Genomic DNA, 24,478 nt, shown 5'->3' with positions numbered 1-24,478 from the left:
TTGATGAGTTCTACCTACGGGCGACGCGAGCGATTCTGACAAGACGTTGCGCTGTCTCGATGTTCCTCAGGGCGGAAATGAAAAGCTACGTCTTTTAATTCCCTCGACACGCCGCGTGTAAGCCTTACTCCCGTGGAATTTAACCGGCGACGTGTATATTTTCGCAACGCGCTGAGATGATCCGTAATTAAAAGTGCGATGTTCCTCCGTCGCGACACGCGAGTTCTCTGATTGTCTCCGACCGTTATAGACAAGAATAAAATTCGAAGAATTATATCTTGTCGTTCGAAGTGTTCGATATGTATTCAAAATTTCAGTTAACAGCCAGCTTGCAATTTATAACTCGCAGAATTCGCTTGGAACTATATATGACTAAAGGCAATCATGTTTGAAATGAATCTTACGAATTACGGCTGCACTCTGCATTTCTCAATTGGGTTTGTGAAACTGCGGCGTTTGTGCTTATTATATTATTTCTTTCTCTTTCTCTCTCTCTCATACAGTCACACATAAAAAGTGCACATATAATAAAATAACAGACTTGGCGTGACTAACACAGTCACGTTTTAAATTCCTCGATTGACTTGCGCGAAGTCGCGACACTGATGGCTATTGTTATATTTTAGCAGGCTGTTGCGAGAAAAAAGAAAGATGTAGATAATAAGAGCAATGGAGTGCACAATTGAACTTTATTCCTAACGCCGAAATCGATCTTGATGGCGGCGGTGGTGGGCCTTCCGCGTGGCTTCTGAGAGAGCCGAGCACTCGCGATAAATCAACATCTTCATCTCGTTAAAGGCGCTGGGAAGGATAAGGGTATAGGTATAGCCAAGAAAGGGGTTGCTTCGCTCACCATCACTAATTACTTTAGTTATCCCCCTTTAACCCTCGACGTTCCTCTTAAACCCACCCTCGTCATAAACTGTAGTGAAGCCTCGAACCTGTGTGAAACGGCACCTCGCCCTCTCTCATCCGTCCGTCTGTCCGTCCGTCCCGTCTCCTCTCCGACTTTTCCTGCTCTTGTCTCACTCTCTCTCTGTCTTTCTCTTCTTCGTCGCCCCGCCACCCCTCAAAGTACAGATTACCCTTAGAAAAGCTTTATTATTATCATCCACCCGTGCACCGCAAGTCCTTAATTAAATTCGGGAAAAGATTCATGGGTCCGGCACAATCCAAAGTACGATAATTCGAGGCAATCTACGGAAAGTCATCTCTCTCTACCTCTCTCTCTCTCTCTCTCTCTCTCTCTCTCTCTCTCTCTCTCTCTCTCTCTCTCTCTCTCTCTCTCTCTCTCTCTCTCTCTCTCTCTCTCTCTCTCTCTCTCTCTCTCTCTCTCTCTACCTCTCTCTCTCTCTCTCTCTCTACCTCTACCTCTCTCTCTCTCTCTCTCTCTCTCTCTCTCTCTCTCTCTCTCTCTCTCTCTCTCTCTCTCTCTCTCTCTCTCTCTCTCTCTCTCTCTCTCTCTCCCTCTCTCTCTCTCTCTCTCTCTCTCTCTCTCTCTCTCTCTCTCTCTCTCTCTCTCTCTCTCTCTCTCTCTCTCTCTCTCTCTCTCTCTCTCTCTCTAGCTCTCTCTTTCTCTCTCTCTCTCTCCCCCTCCCTCTCTCTCTCTCTCCGCGAGCGCATATATCTGCAAGAGTCTTCTGGAGAAACTTTGAGAGCGCGACAAACGAGAGAGAAAGAGAAAGAAAGAGAGAAAGAGAGAGAGAGAGAGAGAGAGAGAGAGAGGAAGGCGAATCCTTTCATAAAAAATCCAAAAGTGACTCTCGTCGATGTGCCGAGGGCAAACGGGGAAGAAAAAAGAAGCGAACGAGAAATTCGATTGGCTCGATGACTGCGAAAAAATCTTCAAGAAAGAAAAATCGTCCGCTCTGTTATTGACGTAAATCAACCTATTCGTAACATTATCGTCGTGCACTTTTTAACATCCAATGAGAGAACGTCCTTTCTTCGGAATTTCATCGTAGTATGTTTCTGAAGGACGTTTATATCTCTCAATACACTCCAAAAAATACCGTTATTAGATACAGAAAGGATATATATATATGCATTCCAGTAAACATTACTTGTTTTAAATATCTTATATGTTGATATATTCGCAGATTTATCATGAATTCATCGTGAGCATCAAATTTATTCAAAATATATTTTAAATCTCATTTTCTTCTCATATTTAAATCTCAATCATACGTTTAATATTCTATTCAAGAATGTTAAATTTAAGCAAAAGTATGTATTTTGCTTTCTGTAAAAGTACACTAATAGAAAAATTTAGTTGAATTAACTATAATCTCACTATATTTTATAGTTAATTTTGTCAACCATATTTTTATAGTTCGTGGAAACCTGCAAAATATAGTAGAATAAACACAAATATATAGTCAATGATTGTCTTAAATAATTGTGTAGTTACTTTTACCACATATATGGTAATTTCTCATTCACAAATATAGTGAGATTTAATATTCATATAGTTACATCTGTCATCATTTAGCAAATATTCTGGTATTATATTGACTATATAAAAGAGTTACTTTTACCTACCATTTTATATTTGCATCCATACAATAATTTTAGTTTAACTTACTATAATTCTTAGTAAAAATATTATATGGTAGGTTATACTATGCCTATATCGTAATTATTACCGATATTATCGTAATACTTACTATAAATATGATATTTCAGATTATAATTTAGTTACTATATCATTATAGTTCCAAATATCATATCCAAATATCATACTTTTCTCTCAGTGTATAAGTTTTATAATACTCTTGAAAAAAGAATAGGTTCTTCTTGAAGCGCAATGAGCTTCTATCAGATTTATGATGAGTACGTTTTAATAATATTATCGAGAAAATATTCTTTGTTGAAAATAAGAATTAAAAGTAGGAAATTAAAATGGGTAGTTTCGCTTTCCTCAGCGGTAGAATGATATTTTTCTCTGTGTAACTTGTCCGGCTAGGTAATATTCATTTGAAACATTCGAAAATAATACGGGAGACTGCTTTAAGTATGGTAAAAAAATTTTCATATTATAAAGTTGAAAAGATATTCGAAAAACACCACTAATTAACTGTTGTACTATGTATATGTTGTTATAATATAAACATTTTCTCCCTGTGACAAATTATCCAATTTCACCGCGCACACTGATATTCACAGCTTCGCGTGTAACAATGCGATAATGGGCGAGACGCTGGACTGGTAACAATGCTACTTCGATACGAATCCGCAGGTCGATAACTTGATAACTTAGATTGCGATACAACAACGGGAAGTTTCGATGGCGATATTATCGCGCGCGCACGGTACATTAAGACGGAGACGTGAAATTCGGCATCTGCCGCCAACACTTCGGCCACTATTAAGAGACATCGTGAAAAGGAGAGAGCGAGAGAGAGAGAGAGAGAGAGAGAGAGAGAGAGAGAGAGAGAGAACGAGAACGCGGGGGTGTGGAGCGGTGGCGGCAGGAGTGGCCGAAGCGAAGGGCCGAGAGAAAGAACTATCATTGGACAATAATCGCTTTTATGGATGTTCGTGTGGCGAACCGTGATATTAGATAGCGGCCCAAGGAGTGCGCAGAATCGCAGTGCTCAAATCGCAGGAACACTCTCGGCACACACCCTCTAATAAAGTTGGGAAAAAGTTTCCTTCTCTCTCTCCCCTCTCTCTCTCCGCGCGAGCGCGATAAAAAGTAATGTTGGATATTGCGGTGCGTTCGGTCGGAGTTCGATTGCTTTTAACGACGGGATCAAGTTCGAAGTATGTACTCACCGAGCCATTTTCGCACGGTCGCTAGGATCGCGCGAGATGCGCCGGGGAGCCGCGGACGAAGGAGGAGCGAAAGAAAGTGCAGCCGACTCGAGATATTCGCGATCCACTCGCCGGAGGAAAAAAGTCCGGGGGCGAGAGTTTCCGCTCCCGAGAGCTCCGCTTCGAGATGCTTCCGCAGCGATTCGCCATCATACTTGCGGGACGCGCGCCTTCAGCCGCGGAGGAACGCGGGGTTCATCATCCGTCGGCCGCGGCTGCCCGCTGGATTCTTATCACGTTGTTCGCGATCGCTTAGCGGCTGGGGAGAACGCGCTGGGCGGAAGAATGGCGCAAAATCACCCTTTGTATGCGGATTGCGGAACCGCAAGAAACGTCAATTCACTCTTCTCGTGGAGAGAACGAGCTCCTCGCGCCGTCGTCGCCTGCGTGCACACATGTCCTGTTCACCGTCAAGGTGTTTGTGTGTGTGTTCTCTCTCTCGCTCTCTCCCTCCTTCCCTCTCTCTCTCTCTCTCTCTCTCTCTCTCTCTCTCTCTCTCTCTCTCTCTCTCTCTCTCTCTCTCTCTCTCTCTCTCTCTCTCTTCCCGTGTGGATCTGTGTGCGCGTTCGCGCGCTTGATCCTTAGATTTTCTCGTAAAACCAGCGACAGAGTGAGCCTCGACCAATGGCGGTAGAGGCATGGCGCTCGAGGTGTGAATTATACATGAGGATATATCCCTACACAGTCCTCTTCGTCCATCCTTCTCTCTCTCTCTCTCTCTCTCTCTCTCTCCCTCTCTCCCTCTGTCTCTCTCTCTCTCTTTCTGTCCCTCACCCCCTTGCGCGCGCGTCCGCCTGAGCCCTTGTCTTTCTTGCTCTCCTATATATTCACCGACCGCCATTCATCCAAGCAGACACCGCTTCTTGTTTACTTAATCTTCTCGCGCTCACCCGGTAACGTTTCATTTAAAGCGATAATTACTCAGAATATAAAAACGCCGGACTTCCAACACACGGCACGGAGTAGCTAATTTGAGCCACCACCGATCTTTCTCTCTTTCTCTTTCTCTGCTTGTGTTTCTATCTTCGCGTTTCGTTCATCGAAAGCTTCGTCCGTTGAAAGGTCGCGCGAGGAAAAGAAAGAGAAAGCGAATAATATCTCCGTGATACGTGCGAAACGCGACCGCCATCTTCGATCTACCGAGAACCGTACAAGTCTCACAACGTGTACATTTATTTGCAAAGCAATTTGAACGCACATTTTTCCATGAAGTAAAAACGCATCAAGTGGTCACAACTGACATAAGAATGTTTGAACGAAGCATGAATTGTCAATTTAGGCAAAGCGTAGCAATCCGAGACAAGAGAAAAGTTTCAGAATCTCGGCTTAGGTTGGAATCACATTATCCGCATAGATGATGGCGGACAAGTCTCCATCAAACCTTTTCGAGGAGGGTGAATGAGACGTGACGGTGACGAATACCGCGAATAGTCCAATGCAAAAGCGTCGAAGACGTTTCGACGGGGAATGACGGAGTCGTCTAGGCGGATAGTGTGAAGTCCAGGCTTCGATAATTGCGAGCCGTTATTTTTGAATCCGCCCGATAATATATTATAACAGGAGTCGAAGTGACGAGATATGAAACGAAATTTAATGTCCCAATTAGCACGGAGGATTCAGAAGAAACGTAGCACTTAAAGCTTTATTGAGACTTAGCGTACAAGCTTACGCGCCTGTGGTGCGATTCTCTAACTCGTTATTGGAGTTAACGACACTTTTGTTATCGTTAATTCCAATAACGAGTTAAAGAATCGCACCACTGGAGTCTCAAGATTTGACTATGTCTATTTGCGGAAATATCGCTATCGCTATCGAGCTATCGACGTAATTCGCGTAAACACGAGAGAGAGAGGGAGAACTTGAACACTGCTCGAGGCTGCTGTGCACACGAAGAGACAAGGAGAGAGGCGAAAGATGCACAGAGAGATAGACAGAGAGAATGACAGCGAGAAATATGGGCGGGGGGAGGGTGAGTTAAGCACATAATACCCACACGATTTCGGTTAATCGGCCGATGCCAGTTCATTAGTTGCACGCGATAGCTATACGTGTGCACACGTTTAACGGCCGTCCGGACGCGCTGTGCTCTCGCCACCCTCGTCGTGCTCGTCGACCAGTAGACCAAGCCAGGCCAGGTCAGGCCAAGTCAGGCCGGGCCCAACCCGGCCCGGCCGGTCTGGCTTGGCTTGGCTGCGACGACGCTAATGAAACTAAACGGTGCCCGGAACGGCGGCGTGAGTTAGTTTCATTTGATTTCATGAGCGTAGTTCGGTCGTTCGGGCCGTCGTCCGGGCGACGTACGAGTTAACGTGCGCGCGTACGCCGTTTGCCCGCTATCGAACCGTTTTTTCATTCGATACGATTACGCGTGAATCGCTCGCGGTGGAACGAGCGGACGAGGGGCTCGTCGAGGTGTTTGCTGTTAACACGGGGGGATGAAGAAATTCGACGGCTTTGAAGGACGATGTATTCTAGGGGAGATAGGCTAATAACATGTGGTCCGTTTTTTTCAGCTGCACTGCGGAACTAGTGCAATAAGATTAGAATGAGACAACTATATTTTTTCTCACTTTAACTTATCGCACCAGTTCAGTAGTGCAGCTAAAAAGAACAGACCAATGGTCGTCGACGCGGAGACGACCTCGGGCGCGGAAATGTCCTCGGGCGGGTCTTTTCAGAGCGTCAGATCAGACTCGTCTGATCCGGTCTGATATTGACGATAACTTTGCGAATCCGAATTGTCTTCGACGCAGGATTCGTTTATTTCACGGCAATATCGCGTGATCCACTGCGATCTATTAATCGACGTTTGTGGCGTCTGAAGGTTATTAGGAAGATCAATTCGCTTCTATAAGGGACTAGAACGAAGTATTTCTGCAAATTGTGTTTGGTGCTCCTTCATGCGTCCATTGACACAATCAGTAATATTCATTAATATCATATTAAAAATTATCACTAATATAGTCATTAACTGTACGTTTGAAGTTGAAGTGAATGAAATGTTATAGCTGTACATTCATACTATATATTCCGAAACGAGCATCGTCCTTAAATAGTCGAATAATGCTGACAATTGCGCGGTAGAAGACGCTTCGTTTGATGAAGGACATCCTCCCATTCGAGAATCGAGGTTACGAGCGAGAAGAAATTTCCGAAGCGCGCGAGTTACTCGAGCATCGGTGGATTTTCGAGTTTCCTGACAGAAACCGTGTCTTTTTTCGTGCGCGCGACTCCGTCACGGTTATAATTATTATTTCCCGAGCAGCAACAGGTACCGCGGCACGTAATGCTCGAGGACAGTCTTTACAAACGCGGGATAACTGCACGCACCGCTAAATTGCGACGGGAATATCGAATATTTAATATTACTGCGAAACATTCAACGCGAAACGTCGCGTGTGTACGCGCGAATTAAGCGCGCTTCGTAGTTTTAAACACCCAAGTCGCGCGCGACTCTCTCTCTCTCTCTCTCTCTCTCTCTTTCTTCCCCTCCTACTCTCTCTTTTTACTTATCTATCTCTCTCTCTCGGTCGGATTCTCGATTAACATGTCAGAACAATTACGCGCGGCTATATATAGATTACAGATTATTATGATTATGATTACGAGCGAGCGAACGACTTAATATGCCACGATTTCTCGATCATTCTCGAAATCGGTGTACTTTGTGATATGCAATCAGGCATATGTCGCACGTATAGTCGACGGTAGAAAGGATATAACATTGTTTTCTACTCAATGATTTCCCAACGACCTCGTGTCGGGTAGGAAAATTTGTTTTCCAGCGATTCTCAGAACATAAATTTTTCTATTGTATATTCGACGCGTTCTTAATCTTCTTAGTTAGGTTCGCAGTTCTCCCATTTCAATTAATTCGTTCTGAGAATAGATAAATGTTCTTTCAACTATCGGAAGAAAGGTTCACTTAATTGCATAATATACATTGCATAATATATGCATATAATATATTGAATCAAATTTTAAACCTTTTTAATAAAAGATTAAGAGAAAAATTTCGCTCAAAGAATTATACAAGACGATCTGTTCTCTATTATAATCCAGGAATTGAGTTCGTCTAACTAACGACTAGAGCTGTTTAGAACGGATCTATTTTTATAGTGTAGAGATAGTTTCGAAAGGCGTCTCCAAAAAAAACATCTCGCAATTTCCTTCCCATTGTTCCCCTCGTAACGAATATATAAAGGAAATGTATGGCTGACATGGCTTTCAGACCAACTCGATCTGATTTTCCCTACTTGTCCTTTTAACAAGTCGTCACTTGAAACTTGCCCTACATAAGGGCACGTCAATCAGACCTGAACTCAGAGTTAGATTTGAGTTTCAATCGCATAATATATGCGACATTACATTTGTAATCGCGATATAGCTAGAAAAATTCATATCTAAGTTCAAATTAAAATTAAAATTTGAGTAACTCATCTAAGATAAGTTTCAAGCAACGACTATTAATACGAGTCTTAAACGTAGACATGGAACGTAATTTCGTTTGTACGCGTATCCTAGCGCGCAATAGAGACGGTTGGCTCTCTCTCCTTCTCTCTCTTTCTCTCTTTCTCTCTCTCTCTCTCTCTCTCTTGCGGCCAAGACAAAACCAAGCATTAATCTCTATCAATTCGCCGAATGGAGTCGGCATCGTCGTCATCGTCTACTCTCCGCGACGGAACTAAATTCTCGACTTCGGCGCCGAGTACGAGGGATTCGTACTTCGTTAGAGCGACAATTAGTGCCCTAATAAGGTCATTAAGCACAATATATATTCTCTGCGGAGCTTTCCCGCCGCGGCACGCACGTAACTGCTCGATTATGGTGCACAGCTCGTTATTGAGAGAGAGAGAGAGAGAGAGAGAGAGAGAGAGAGAGAGAGAGAGAGAGAGAGAGAGAGAGAGAGAGAGAACCTAGCACGATTATCCTCGCGCGAGAATCACCTCGGGAATTTCGCTGTTCGCAAAATTCTAATGGACTCCACGTCCGAGTGATTCGACTTGGCGGGAAACACTCCGCGAGTTTATGTACAGGATGGCTGGATTGAGGTGTCCGAAAATGGCCGCATTTAGGCAGGGTTCGTTAAATCAAATAGAAAAATCCTCTGCCATTTTGTAAACTACCACGGTGATTAGTGAGATGTTATTGTGAGAAAATCGGCGGATGAATGCGCGTGATGCGTGATGCGAGGTCTCATTCGAGATGTCTGATTCTACCGACAGTCTCTTAGCAATGGCGGACGGTGTGTAGACAAAAAAATGCGTACTGCATCTTTTCAAGTGAATGTTACTTGTCTCGAGTATTTTACAAGTTTGTATATCCGCACAAACCTATTGTAGTTTTATTATAATTGATACAAAGTCGCATTACGATTTATTCGGAATACGTTCTGAATTCCAGCGAGCTTAGTACTTCAGTGAAGGATATTAAAAGGAAACAAGAATATTAAATAAAAGGAAGAATTCAGTTTGCTCTCCCTATACAGAATATAAGTTTCATAATATCCTTGAGATGAGAATAAATTCTACTGTTGAGCACATAATAGCTGAGCTGTTTTAAAATTCTGATGAGTCTGTTTTAAGACTATTATCGAGAAAATATTCTTCGTCGAGAGAGGGAGAGAGAGAGAGAGAGAGGGAGAGAGGATAACTATTACTTCAAAGACGAAAGGTAAACTAAATAATCGCTTTCCAGCGGTAGAACGATATTTTTTTCTGTGCAATGGTGAATGGTAGAAGCGGAAACTCTTCGGACGCGAACGCGGAGTCCTTGGCAAATGGCGGAGAGAACAACGCGAGCGCGGAAAGTGAGATCAATCACAACGCGACGATCATCGTCCGAGATAATTTTTTTCTTTTTCTACTGCGGCGGGCCCTCATCGGGCTTAATTACGGACCTCGAATTAACGCGTTTTACGCGCCGGCTTAAACCGCTATTGCATCCGGGGAGATCATTAAGCACGAGATTAAACACCGTACACCGGTCCCTATCCGCTCACGGCGCAGCCTCTCGATTGTAATACAACGCGAGCACATCCGCCCATCATCGCGTATGCAAATCTGCCTGCATATGACATGCCTGATGTGATTATCGAGAGCGAGGATTCTGGATCACAAGGAATCGAATTATACGGCTCGATACGCGCTATAATTGATACGCAATTGATCCGCGAACTCGGAAAACCGCGTCGGCACGGAGCGTAAGACAGAGGATGTATCCCGCCGCGATTGTCCGACTGGATTTAATCGACGATATCGCCGAGTGTGCAGAATTATATCGTGCAATTATCTCGCGATAAGACAGATACGATGGATAGATTCGCGTATTGCATGGACTTTCAAGCGTCGCAGACGGACGATCGCGGAGAGACGACGCACCTCAGCAATGTTTAAAATTGCTAGAACTCGTCGAATCTTTGAAATATTATTCATTTTAGATTCCGGAGGTTTAAAATATTTGAGATAAATTAGCTTCGAAACATTTCTTGAGTCTTGAAAATATAAGCAAGCTCCCCGGTGTAAAAAGATAATCGAGAATTAATCAAGAATCAGACAATAATCAAATCTTAATCCTCATAGCACTCTGCAAAAAATAAATGTCCTCTTGATAACGAATTAAAAGGTATGATGATGACTTGATAACAAATTAGAAAAAATTGGTACAAACGTATCTAATTAATAAAAAAAATTAGATCCAGAGAAGCAGGGAAATATTGGAGTTTACCAGATCAGAAATCAATGCATATTTCTCGATTTAATGTAACGTTTTTTTATCATTTAATAGATATTCATGTTGAATAACAGCTCGATTTTTTCGAGTGCCAAGAGTGTTAAGATTGGAAAATCCATCGACGATCGACTTACCTGCGAGTCCTTGAGGCCGAGCTTCTCGGCGAGCTTCTTACGGTCCGGCTTGCTGATGTACTTCTGCAGTTGGAACCTCTTCTCGAGGCCGCGTCGCTGGAGGTCCGAGAAAACGGCTCGCCTCATCATCCCCCGGCGCGGCTTGCCACGCGCATTCGTCGCCCACGGAAAAACCAGACCGGTGCCGGAGAAGTCGCCGATGCTGCCCTGAATGGCGCCCGGAAACACGGCGCCACCGCCGGGTGTGCCGGGATGATGACCTCCGGTGCCGGAACCAGCGACTGTCGGTGGAAAGAAAGCGTAACGTAAGAAAGCAATCGGCACCGCGATTAGACTCACGTTACCGCATTTCATGCGGTATTCTCGATGTTTATCAATTTATGCGTTCATTCGGGAAGGTAAGATTTCTGTGCTTGCGGATAAGAAACGCAGTTCGATCTATTTCGGCAGTCAAAAATATGACAATCGACGGGACACTCCCGCAAACTTTAGAAGATATCGAAGTTCTTTGAAAAAAATATTTGAACATATTTGTCTGAAAAACAAGAGCCACTCTTTCACCTAGACACTAAACTAATATTTTCACATGTTCGCGAAAGTTCTGCAACATATTCAGGATGTCTGACGATAATACATAAAGCTCTTGTGTGCATGTCAATTAGGTCGAACTGAACAAAGAAATCCTCTGTTACTTTGCGAGCAACCGCGTAAAATTTTGAATTAATTAAAGAATTGGATAAATTTGCGCGATCTATTAGATGAACTGTAGTGATGATGTCTGCCGTCGTGCGCTCGTAGATTAGATCAAAGTGAATAAAAAAGTCGTCTATCATTTCGCAAACAAATATGTATAATTCTGAGTCATTAATTAAAGAGTGATATATAATCATGCGCAATCATTTACTTCTCCAATTAATAACTCAAAATTTTACGTGGTCGTTCGCAGAGTGGTAGAGGAATATTTTGTTCACGAATTGTTTGACTTGATTTACACGAGAGCTTTATATATTGTTGCTAGACATTCTATTTTTCTTTATTGTATATCTTTATATATATATATATATATATATATATTACTTGTGCTCGCCGTAAAAACAAGAGCCAAGAGTTGAGAAGGCAACTGCCGGAGGAACGAAACACGCGCGAGACGCAGGCAGCAGCGCGCGACTGGAGCGACCGGAGAGGAAAAAAACGCATGGTCGCATAAACGTTTGCGTTTATTCGCGCGCGAACTGCCCGGGCATGATCGCAATTGTATCAAAGTCATCTAATAACAGACGGGCAATTGAATCTCCAGATCGTGTCTGCGCGATATTGCCAAGCTGAGCATGATGGTATTATCTGCACCGATGATATTTGCACGCACTTGTTGCATGCGTGCATTTTGCCTTGTGGCGGAGCATGTACATAATATGCTAGTGCTTTCACTGCACTTCATATGCACTCCATGTCCCATACGAGCCTACCTATAACAAGATATTCGATAAACCCGCGTGTGTGCCCGCGCGCGCACGTGGACCACCGCCGCCGCCGCTGCCGCCGCCGCCGCCGCCGCCGCCGCCGCCGCCGCCGTCGCGCGCTGGCGCCATATGCGGAAGTTTCGGTTTTAAATGTTCATCGGGACCGTGTTTCCGCGTCGCGTTCGCGCTTGTTTATTAACTGCACGTGGAGTATCGCGCGCGTCCACGACGAAATAACGAGTGTGCGTGAGGCTCGCAAACGAAAAAAACATACACAGAGAGAGAGAGAGAGAGAGAGAGAGAGAGAGAGAGAGAGAGAGAGAGAGAGAGAGAAACGAAATACACTGCCTACCGATTCCGCGAGATATATGCGTACGTCGCGCCGCACTATATCGTGTACGAAGAGTAACACCGTCCACGGGTTTCTCTTTCTTTCTCTGTTCTTTTTTCCTCCTTCCCTCCTGCCTTCTCTCACTCTATCTCTTTCTTTTTTTTCTTTACCTGTCAAGTATGGACCTCTGTAGAACAGTTGTTGCAGCGTGTGATGGGCGTTCGGCGGCAAGTGTCGCTGAGGTGGCTGATGGCTCGGCCTGTGATAGGGGTGATAAGCCGCCGGCCTCGCGATCGGCTTGGCGATATTGTAGCCCGCCGAGTTCTGCAGGTTTTGCAGGAAGGCGGGTATCGCTTCCGGCGGGAGTCCTTGAAAATTGTCTGCGCAGATAAAACACACATTATACGTCGAGAGACGCGATTGAGAAGCGGTTACTTCTGCTCCACCGCGTCCGTGCTTCCGTCTAATGTCGCGAAAATTTCATGATGTGTCCTTTCGGCGAACAGGTGAAACGGAATTTCGTCCTTGAACGGATTCGAAAATGAATATAAACTCGAGATATGTGATATAGAGCCGGCGGACATGCGTTCTAAGATCATATTCTTCTTTTAAACAAAACGTGTATTAATAATAATGATTAATAGTAATAACTAATAGTCGCTATTTAAAATTTGATTTACGCGAGATTTGTACTTAAAATTATATTTAAAAATTTAATTTAAATTATCTGCTCTTTCCTGCCGTATTACTTCACGCCAGTTCTTCTTTTCTCTTTTTCCCAAGTCTCAATTGTATACTTGTTTCTCGTTAAATTCCAAAAGTGTGCACTAGCTTTTCGAAAAAGAACAGGCCAACGTACGTAACATTACACTCGTGATTACGACTCAACTGAAAAATTTTACAAGTATAATTTTAAATTGAAACCCAAGTACTCCACTTTAGCCAAGCCTCAAGTAAGAACTCTTAACGCGAGCTTAAACGGAGAGACAACAAGTTCGTTGAGTGGCCACTAGTTCTGAACTGTTTTTGATCGCAGCTGATTCAATTTCACATGTTTCGCTTAAAAGCACAAGAATGACACCTCATATACGCGACGAATGCCGCGCTTCCACGTCGTCGAGACGATCCACGCCGTCCGTTGTCGCACCTCGTCAAATATTCATACTAAGTCATGCGAGGATCGGACAACGTTTTATGGAAGTTTTGAGGCTGCGCGCGCGAACGCGCACTCGACTATACGAAGAACGTAAACCAACCGCGTCGATTAAATATGGAACACGGGGTTGTTTCATGGCGAAATGTGCCTAACTCCCGGGGCGGCGGGATTTACGTGCGAGCGAGTATCTAAGTCGTCGTCGTCGTCGTCGTCGTATTCCTCATGTTGCATAATTCGACCCGACACTCCCGGCCGAGAGAGAGGGAGAGAGAGAGGGAGAGAAAGAGAGAGAGAGAGAAAGAGAGAGAGAAAGAGAGAGACCCTCCTTAACTGCTCCAGGCGGAGCCAGATCTCTTGTTGGCGCACGCTTCAACACCTCCGTCGTGGAGGTAAATAGCCAGACATCCGTGCGACCGACTGCCTCACGCCGGAGGAGCAACGGGGGTGAGATACCTTGATTCGTGTGTGCGTCGTCGAGTGTTAAGCGTCGTCTACAATGGCAGTAAGCAGTAAGAAGTAAGCGTAAGCGGTAAGAAATAAACCAATCACAGTCGATTACGACAAAAATAATCAACTGTGGTTGGTCCATTTCTTACTGTTCACGCTTACTTCTTATTGCTTATTGCCATTGCAGACGACACTTTACAAGACACGATCGCGACAGCATATTGCGTTCGTTCATGATTTCGTTCATGGAGCGGTTTCGCCTTGAGTCGCGGCGAAAAATTGTATTCTTTCACTCCTTTGAACGCTGTGGGCGCTCGGGGTAAACCACCGGAATTTTCGAGGCCTCTCATTTACACGTTCACTTGGTTTGTCGGCAACAGTTTCGGCTATGAGCTTAGCACGCTGATTTATTTCCGTTCCGGTTGCTTCCGCCAGTGGCAAACGAAACGTTCGATGATCTTGCTGGAATCCGGCCACACAGAGAGCGGTTCATCGCTCAAAGGTTTAACGAAGACGATGAAGTCGGAGGGATAACTTCTCGCGGATTCTCGTCGGATTAACGTCAGTATATGCTGATGATGGTGCGGGGGAAAGATTTCAGCTCGTATAATCGACGTGTAAGGGACGAGTCGAAATTTGGTGACGAGAATGGATTTATTAGTACGGCGGCGTAAACGTCTGTACGTATATTCGGGTGTATTAAAACTTGATTAATTGAAAACAATTAACTGTTTAGAACATTTCTACAGGAAGAATCTTCCTAATTCTACGACCCAATCTTCAGTTTAGCTTTTACACACGGAAAAAAATACATACATAGTATAAATGTCACAAGTATATTATATGTCCACAAGTTTATCATGAGTTCATTACAAGCATAAAATTTACGTAAAATTCATTCTGTATATTCCAATACTTGATATTTCAATCAAGAATACTGAATCAAGAATAAAAACCTGCTTCTTATACATTTATAATACATTTATAATATTTTTGAAAAGAGAAGCTTTTCTAAAATTTCAGATGAGTATACTTGAGGACTGCTGCCTAGAAAATATTCCTTTTCGAAGACAACCATTACTTAAAAGAAAGTCAACTGCTTCTTTCAGCAGTAGAATGATGCTTTTTTCCGCGTATTTTCCCTAAGCAACGGAAAATTCAGCCACACTAATGGAATTCTTCTCCGTATAGAAAACAAAATGTCCGTCGCGAGTGTATTTTTCACGCATTTTGGGATTTGTTGAAGAATTCTCGAGAGCAATGCCACCTCAGCGGTGGCCGGACTCGCGAGTCCGGTCGCCGGCAATTTTTCCGGACTTTCCGATCTGCGAACATAGAGGTGTGCGGGTCGAATAAGCGCCTCATCGAGGTAAAGTTCGCTCGAGATTAAACCACGAAGTGGTTCAATAAGACCGGCCGGTGAATGGCGTCCGCGTTGAGATTTCTCATCGTCTCGCGACGGCACTTCTTGCCCCGTCATCCCTCGGATACCGATACATCCCCCCACCCTCATCCCCTGTTGGAAAGATTTATTGAGAATACGGCGCGGAAGGAAGTTAACTGCGTGCGCTGACGCGTACCCTCCGTGCCGCGGTACAGCAGAGGGTACACAGCCCGGCGGAGCCGAGCATGAAAGAAAATTCGGACTCTCCGCGCGGCTCTTTGACCCCGACGAGAGGTCACCCTCCGCCGGCAAACTCGTCCACCCATCCACATTAATAACGCCTAAGAGGGCCGGTCGCCCCGCTGCGATTTCCAACATGTTTTTTTGCAGTCGCGCACCGCCACGCCCAGAGAGAAAGAGAGAGAGATGGAGGGAGGAGAGAGGAAGAGCGCAACCTCGCTAAAAAAGTGACGTGTTTGAAAATAATAAAATAATGGAGGCTCGAGGCCGGTTCGAAGTGGAGAATGCAAGAGAGAAAGAGATGGAGAGAGAGGGGGGGGGAGCGAGAAAGAGAGAGAGGAAGAACAAGAAAGAGACAGAGAGACACAGAGAGAGAGAGAAAGAGAGAGAGAGAGAGAGAGAGAGAGAGAGAGAGAGAGAGAGAGAGAGAGAGAGAGAGAGAGAGAGAGAGAGAGAGAGAGAGAGAGCTGGAGAGAAAGAGAGGGCTCGCCTTGCGAGCCTTCGGCCAGACAATGCCCTGACAATGGCCCATACACGGCGTCCCATTGTGCAGCACTGTACCCCATAAAATACTCATCGCCTTTTATCGTTGTTTTCGTAGCCGGCCAATGAGAGAAGCGCGCTGCTTAGCCGCGGCCGGCTAATAACGGGCTTAAACCTCCAACGGAAACACTGAATGGGAATAGTTTTTTAAGCCGCCCCACCTACCCGACACAGTCAGGCCCTTCGATCTCTCTTTCTTTCTCCCTCTATCTGTTTGTCTATCTATCTGTCTGTTTCTGTCTCCCCTCCCCTCCCGCCCTTTTCCAGCCCACGTCTATCTATCTGTGCCCCTTAGGCCGCGCTACCCTTCCTCTCGCGCGTCACGTGAGATTAAACTCTCCCGTCTGTGGTATCCAGAAACTCCAGCTCGCGTGTTGTTACAGTTGTTGTGGGGCCCCTATAGCCTCGTCCGTTCCTCTCCTCCTTTTTTCCTCGTGTGTGCGCGCCGAGCTTAAACGTGCCCCTCTTGCGGCCGTGCTTACAACATATATCGCCGGTTATTCTTTCGGATTACGGCCACGGATGCATTATTAACTAGATACCACCGCAGGTCTCCTCCTTGTGAATAGGGGCGGAAGAGGGCGATAAGGGGGATGCGGGGGCACCGCTCGTTTATGGGGCAGCACGCATGCTTGGTTCCTCCGGGGGTACGGAGCGTGTTTGTCTTAGGAAGCAACGCGAACCGATTCTTCACGAGGATCCGCAGCGTTATTCTGGATTGTTGGACCGGTTGATCGGCTGCGAAGGACGCGATATTAACACGATCCAGTGATGGGGAACGTTTCGCCCCGCTCTCGTAGAGCACAAGTTGCAATCTCGTGACTCTCTCACCGCGCAGAATGCGCGAAAGGCTGCGTCCAGCGGATAACACGGCTTTGTACATGCCGGAAAATTTCGCGTGACTCCGCGGAGATTCGTGATACGTGCTCTTAACTCCAAAATCTCGATTTCACCAAGATCAGAATCGCGAATGTTGCAACAGTTGCGAAGTGCCTTCTCCGCTGAACGCAGCTGTAAACATTTCAAATTTAAGCGCGTTACTCCGACAGAAGTTCTTTCTACGCATTTCCCGCGGCTTTAAATCGCGTCGCTTGATGCGTTTGAACGTATCAGCTTGTAAGTGAATACGTTCGAATACGTGTTAAGTGACTTATGCGATTTAAAGTGGCACGAAATGAGAGCAAGACGAGCTTTAATCAAGCGTGTTACTTTCAGACGTTCGCGCATTTGAAAATAACGTACTTGGATTTGCAGCGTAAATCTGTTTTCTTCTTCCGTTGAAGCTGGCGCTTCGTTGGAACTCTGTTCCTTTTCGTATCAATTCTAAGTTATGTACTTATCACGCTCTAGAGGCAAAAAGAGCGAGCTAGTTGAGCTGAAAACAACGAACTCATTGACACGTCTGTTCGACCGCAACGGTCTTCGCGAGAGTCGACTATCTTTTCTCTTTCTTCCAAGAGGAGAAGATCCTCTCGCGGTTTCTTAGCAGCTACAGCGAAATGCGTCTTTCTCTCCGTGTCTCTCCCCCCACTTTCTATCTCTCTCTTCGGCGAACACGCTTGGCCGCGTATTAAAACGCGGTCCACCGTGCTCGACACACACGTAGTCGATATCGAAAAATATCAATAATCGTGATACGCAACAAAAAACATGAGCCGCGAGAGACGGCTTGCATGGAAAAGGGATAGGCGGGAGGGCGGGAGGGAGGGAGCGAGCGAGCGTGAGACGGGGAGCGAGAGAGGTCGCGGTAAATCGCGGGACGATTGGTGAAAATGCTATTCGAAATTCAACGTCGCTCGCCCGTCAGACACCGCGAGCCTTCCCTCTCCCCCCCTTTTACTACCCCCGCGCTGGATCATCCCTCGCAGCGCCGAGCATCCCTCCCCTGTCCGGTCCCTCACGCCCCCGCAAATTCCCATCCTGCCGCGAGCGGCCTTCGCGTTTCTCGTCGATGAATTTCGAGTTTGTTGCCAATCACTTTTTCGCGCAATTATTTCACAACATTTCGACATGACGTACAAGCCCGCGGGGGGGGGGAAGAGGGGTGGTTACCGGGACATGTTGAGGGGCAGGGGTGGAAGCGGCGGCGAGGGAGCAGGAAGGGGTGGACAGTGGGAGGACGGTGCCGCGCTCGTGGATGCTGGAGGGTCTATTCGCGGTGAGAGGTCGGCGATGAGGGGTTAGAGAGTGAGCGAGAGAGAGAGAGAGAGAGAGAGAGTGAGAGAGGGTGGAAGAGAGGGAAGGAGGGAAGAAGAGGGGTGCGGTCTCTACGTGCGAGGGACAAGGGGGATGTAACACATGCACGTGGCACGGTCAATGCATCCGCTATCCGACAAACGCATGAAACCTGGCCCCCCTCTGGCCCCCCTTCGGCCGCCCCGTATCTCGAACGCACCGAATTTCCCCATCGCCACCCCTCGAGGCCCCCCTTCGTCCTCCTCGGCCTCCTGCCTCCTCCTACCCCGCGATGACCCCTTTTCCACCCCCGCGTATCCTCCTCTTGCCGGCAGATGCGTGCAATTCGCCGATGTTAAATGCAACATTCGCCTCTCTCCACTCTTCATACCCTCGCCCTCCTCCCTCCTCCTCCACCCCTACCTTCTCCTCCCCGGGCCCCGCTCGCGCGCGACGGTCAGGTTGTGTACAGTTTATGCATCTAGTGCGTCTACGCGTTTATCGCGCGCGCACACGGTCTTTATCGACTCGTGTCAATCATTCGCGCGGGGGTCGGCATCGAGGAAAGAGTGACAATGAGGACACGCCGGCCGAAGATTGGTCGGCCACACCGGCCGTATGTGGTATGCGTGTGCCGAGGGTCTGCCGCCGTCGCCGTCGCCGTCGCCGCCGCCGCCGCCGTCGCCGCCACCGCCGCCGCCGCCGTCGCCGCCGTCGGACCCGCGCGTGACCCTCCGGCGAATGTTTCAGGTCCCTGTCGATGACGGGACGGTATTGTAACCACCGCGCGAAGGGGCACGACCGAGGGTACGGCGCATGATTTTTCTCGCGGTCCCGCGGTGAAGATGGAAAGGAACTCTCTCTCCCTTTCTCACTCCCTCTCTCCCTCTCTCTTCGATTCTTCCGTGAAACTTCACACCTGAGAGACGCGAACGCGCGCCTCGCCGCGTGATGATTCGCGTTGTAAATGCGGGTTGCAGACGCGATGGCTGTTAATTTTATCGCCGCGATGTTACGACGACGGCCGCGCGCCGTGTCGTAAATCGTACAATTAACTCCGCGTAATTCAGAATTCGCGCGCGACAAGAACGTCACGAGAACGTAAACGCGTTGCGTTTACGTCTTTCTCTCTCATCGCGTCATTAGCGTGTTACTCCGCCTCGTTAGCGTTAGTGGATCTCTCCCGTCTTTCTCGCACCATTGTTGCATCGGATGCGTGCAATGGGAGAGAAGAGATAGATATTTGTGACTGTTATTGCATCATGAAATCATCGTCGAGAGATCTGTTCGTGTGTCAAATATTACTGTAATGTTATTAACCCCCGTAGCAATTCGGGAAGCTGATGTAATGGCGCCGTGGGGACTTCATCTTTTTTATCAATCTACCCTTTGACACGTACGAAAAAGTTCTAGTTCGCCGAAGTCGTCCGAAAAACTGCCCAGACTTTGAGTATATAGCAATAACGATACAGTATATAAATTATACTGTTAGATTGGTTCGGATGTTTTTTTTTTTACCGCAGGATATCGTTTTATCTGTACTTAAAAACGCTACGTTCTCGTATCAATACTGGTTCAATGTTTGTGGAATACTTTTTTGTTGGAACGACCGGAATATATTTGTCGTCCAGAATGACTGTAACTTGTAACAAAATGAACAGTTTCTGTTTCTGCCGGTATGCATTGACGGGTAAAATCATGATTGTCGAGAGCCGCGCTTTCCGAGGTCGAAGCCTCGTATCAATTCTTGAGATTTCTGCGACGAGCGCGCGGGGAACAAACAGGACGGTCCATATTGGGGAAATCGGCGAATGAGGAAACGCGATAAGCGTTGCGGCAATACATCATTGAATCCTGCCGCTTGTCTAATATTATAGGCACCAATCGTAAGGGCTTAATATTGGGGTGAAGGTAAGTGGCGGGCCAGCTGACGCCCTGTGCTCCACCCCGCACGCACGCTGCGACTCGTCTTGAGGGTGTGCGGATGAGATTTAGGGACCGGCGACAGAAGTCTGCTCGCGACACTGATTTGTGGTGAGCTTTGTTTCAACACTCTCTGCAAACGCCGGCCGATCGCCGCGTCAGACTCTTCCCGAACGTCTTTCCGAACGAGCGTGAACACGAGTCCGCGAACACGAGTAATCGTAATCGCCCCGATCGAATATTTATTTGCCCTCGTTACCCCGGACCGAATATATCCTCTCGATAAACACGAAGCTATCGTCTAATAAGAAGGAAATTTGAGTGCAAGCAGCTTCGCCCGGCCAGGTTTAACACGTTCGCTACCGCCGATCACCCGGGAAACCGTCCAGTACAGATTTGGGTGTCAGGAGGAAACTCCGCCGGCCGCCTCACAGCCATACATAAGAAGACGAAGAGGAAAAAGAAGAAGTCTCTTTCCTACGTAGTACGTAGTGGAAGACGTACTCTTCATTTGTTTATACGAACTTGGGATGAACGCGCATATGTGACGTCGACGTCTCGTGAGTGATCGCTGCGTCCCACGAGTGTGACGCAAGAAGGACGAGGAAAAAGAAGTCTGTCGCGGATCAACTGTATCCTTCTTATTTAACAGTGTGAAAATCGACTCTTCATTTGTTTACGTGGACTCGGAAGGAGAAAATTATCTCTGTCGCGTATATGTGACGTCGGCTTCTCACGTGCGTCTCACAAGTATGGAAGCGGGGCGAACGTGTTAAGGTTACTTATTCTTCGCGCGAATGCAATCGACTCCGTCATTAGAGTCGGGAAAAGACGTGGGAAGAAGCACGCAGGAGTATGCGAGTAGCGGAAGCTCTGTGCTTCCCGACTCGGTCGGGACTACAAGCGGAAGTCGCGAGCGACAACGGCCGATGGCGACCGTCGAGGTAAGACTGTCTCGCTCTCTCCCTCTCTTTCTTTCATGGGATGAAATGAATTACCGGGATGCGGCCTCCTGTCGTGATTGCCGCCGAGTATGGCGCTCACGCTGAACTTGAGCTGCGGCTTCTCCTTCTCCTGGATGGTCCTGCAGGCAGGTCCTGAGCACTGCTCGTCGCCGCAGGAGCAAGCGGCGACGGTCCTCTCGCCTATTCTGTCGACGGCACGCTCGACCGCCGCCGCCGCCGCCGCTGCCGCCGCCGCTGCCACCGCCGCCGTCTCCCTCTCCCCGGTGATCGTCATCTCGTCGGACGTGTGCATGACGTTTCTGCATCCAAGGTCGTACCGTCTGTCTATCTCGATCGCGGAGACCCGCTCGCCCAGCACCAGCTCATCCCTCTCGGCTGGAAGGCCGGCCTCCAGCTCGCCCGGCATCGGGTCCTCGTCGACGTTCGAGTTGCACGACTCCACGCCGGAGTTGGACCGATTGTCGATCCTCTCGTTGCAGAGCCTCTCCATCGCGCACAGCCGGTCGACCACTACGTGGCCCTCGAGCCTCTCGTTCTCCACGTCCACGTAAACGCCTTGGCTGCGCTCCAGAGTCTCTTTGTCGGCGCGTTGCTGCTGCTGCTGCTGCTGCTGCTGCTGCTGTTGCTGCTGCAGCAGCTGCATCCGGTCGTGCTGGAGCCGCTCAGCGGCGGATCTACCGCTGACGACGGCGCCAGACGACCTCTGCTGTTGGTCGCGACCGCAGTCGATCATCATCGCCGACGAGCGGTCGCGCGAGCCGATCGCGCCGGACGATCGCTGCTCCAAGTGTTGCTGGTGCTGTTCTTGCGAGGACGCGAGCTCATTCGGCGACGAACGTTCCCGCGCGATCCTCAGGCTCGCCTCGCACTCTCTCTCGCGCTGTCGCGCCACTAAACTCGCCGCCCAGTTCAAGGTCAGGCTGGTGAGGTCCGCACCCGGCGACGCCTTGCTCTGGAGCAAGTTCTCCATCAGGAAGGGCGAGGTCATTGCACTCTGCTGCAGATTCTTCAGCATCGCCGCTGACGAGGGGAACATAGCACGGCTGCTTGGCCCGCGGACTGTCACGACTGCTCGGCGCCTCGCCAGACGGATCCTCAAAGCGGCAAGAGAAACGAATCCTAACAGAGGACAGCTTCACGACCGTCGCGATCGGGTTCAACTATATCCTTGAAACGTCTACCGAGTACCGATGCGATCGTGAAGACACGATTGGAACTAGCGCGCACGATTCTGCCGATACCCTCCTCGTGACATCAGCGGAGGGGACATTATCGCGCTCATCGCTGTTACTCGAGAGTGCTCACCGCTTGACAAGGTCGTCACGTACGTTCCATTTAGGATTCGCTCGTACAGCTGGCTGGTCGTTTCGGAAGTCACATTTCCGCGAGTGAGTCAAGGTCGTCGGGAACGTTCGGCACGTGTGTGGCCACTTCTCGTCAGTCGCCCAATTACTCGGTTCTAGCTGTCATTCACCACTATCGTCTATCATTCGGAACTACTGTCCAAAACTGCACTGATCGCACCCCGGTGTCTCCCTCGACTCGCGCGGGACTCATCGGCTGAAGATCGGCGGGTCGCCTCTCTCTTTCCCTCTCGTCCTCTCTCTTTATTTTCCTGCCTCTCTCTCTCTCTCTCTCTCTGTCTCTCTTTATCTTGTTTCGGCCGTGGAGACGACCGCGCTCGATCGCTTCGACGTCACTGACGACCGGACGCCACGGCACGTCGACGTGGCGTGGAACGTATCGTAACCCCGAACTACGACCGGACTCCCACGTGCTCGTCCCCCTTTCTTGCCCGCGATGAAACCGCCTCTTCGCGGGAGAAATTCTTCCTGCGAGATCGCCGCATGTCACATGATCGCACCGCACGCAACGTTCGCGGGGCACGTCCTCGTCGTCAACGTCGTCGACGTCGTAGTCGTCGTGCTCGTGCTCGTCGTCCGTACGTCCACGCGCCGACGAGGACAGTGGTGGGTACAGTAGGACGTGCGATTTCGGCAGCAGGATGTCAACTGACGTGCGTGCGTGCCTTCCGAACGCACGGTAGGGGGGTTAGTGTGGCAACGGCAACGTGAGAGCATGCAACCCTCGAATGAAGGCCCACAAAGGCATATAGGTGGCTTACTCATCCCCCCTCCCTCTCTGCCGCCCCTACCCGTTCCGCCGTCCGCGCACCCCACCCCACCCCAGCACGGCTTGGTCGGCCGACGTCGTCGGCGCCCTCGAAACGCCACCCCGTATCTACGTACGTAGGTACGTACGTACGTTACGTTACGTACCTACGTGCACAGGCAGTGGCCTTCCGCCGAAGAAGGGAACGCGCTAGGGGTGGCTGCTCCGCACGACGAGATCCTCTCTATCACTCTCTCTTTCTTGCTCTCTCCCTCTCTCTCTCTCTCACTCACTCACTCACTCACTCACTTTTGCGCCCACCACCTTGTTCATCGCGCCGCCTCTCCGCCCCGCTACCGCCACCACCACCTCCCCTTCTTTCCCTCTTAGGTGAGATAATACGGACTATAAGCCGAGCAATTCGGGGTTTGGCTCGCTCGGTAATGCCGTAATAAAATCATACTCCCATCAAACGGCGCTGCGCGCACCCCCTTGAGAGACGAAGGAAAAGAGAAAGGCGGCGAGAGACAGAGAGGGATGAAAAGACAGAGAAAGAGTGAGAGAGAGAGAAAGAGAGAGAGAGAGAGAGAGAGAGAGAGAGAAAGGAGAGGAGAGGAGAGATGGAGAACGAGTAGAAGGTGCAACGAAAACTTCTCCTTCTCTTTCCTCCCCTTATCTCTCTCACACTCTTGCAGATAGTCGGAAGAGGTGAGTAGGGAGGGAGGATAAGCGGTTCGCGCGGTACCAAGGGAGGAAAAAAGCCTGGAGATTCGCATTCCTTTGGTCCCAACGATTGGATTTTATTTGACGAAGCCGCCCCGCGGACCGTCCAATCGTCTGCCTCGCCGCCAGACGCCGGCCACGCCCATTTACCCCTTTGCACCCCATCCCCCATTCGACCGCCACCTCCGCGCTCTCTCGCGCTCACGCCCTCCCTTTCTCGCGTATCGCCGCTCGCCTTCACCCTCTTTGTGCCTTCGCCCCCTCGCCGCCGTACAGCCTGCCCTCTCGGCCGACACTACCCCGTTTGCTCTCTTTCGGCGGGTAGGGGTTGCGGAGC

General features: G+C 48.4%; 1 protein-coding gene across 1 annotated transcript in view; it reads right to left on the bottom strand.

Annotated features, from left to right (window-relative positions):
* Window positions 1-22,342, bottom strand: part of Dbx (homeobox protein Dbx) — a 42,535-nt gene extending 20,193 nt beyond the window's left edge. Inside the window, exons 1-3 of the mRNA XM_011144121.3 lie at window positions 21,340-22,342; window positions 12,644-12,853; window positions 10,683-10,963 (exon numbers count right to left, since the gene is read on the bottom strand). Of these exons, the coding sequence (XP_011142423.2) occupies window positions 10,683-10,963; window positions 12,644-12,853; window positions 21,340-22,342 (1,494 nt within the window). The remainder of the gene's footprint in view (window positions 1-10,682; window positions 10,964-12,643; window positions 12,854-21,339) is intronic.
* Window positions 22,343-24,478: the final 2,136 nt, after the last annotated feature.

This window comes from Harpegnathos saltator, unplaced genomic scaffold, assembly GCF_003227715.2.
Source record: "Harpegnathos saltator strain DR-91 unplaced genomic scaffold, Hsal_v8.6 scaffold467, whole genome shotgun sequence".
NCBI lineage: Eukaryota > Metazoa > Arthropoda > Insecta > Hymenoptera > Formicidae > Harpegnathos > Harpegnathos saltator.
Note: the sequence above shows the minus strand (reverse complement) of the source record. Positions and strands in the feature narration are given on the sequence as shown.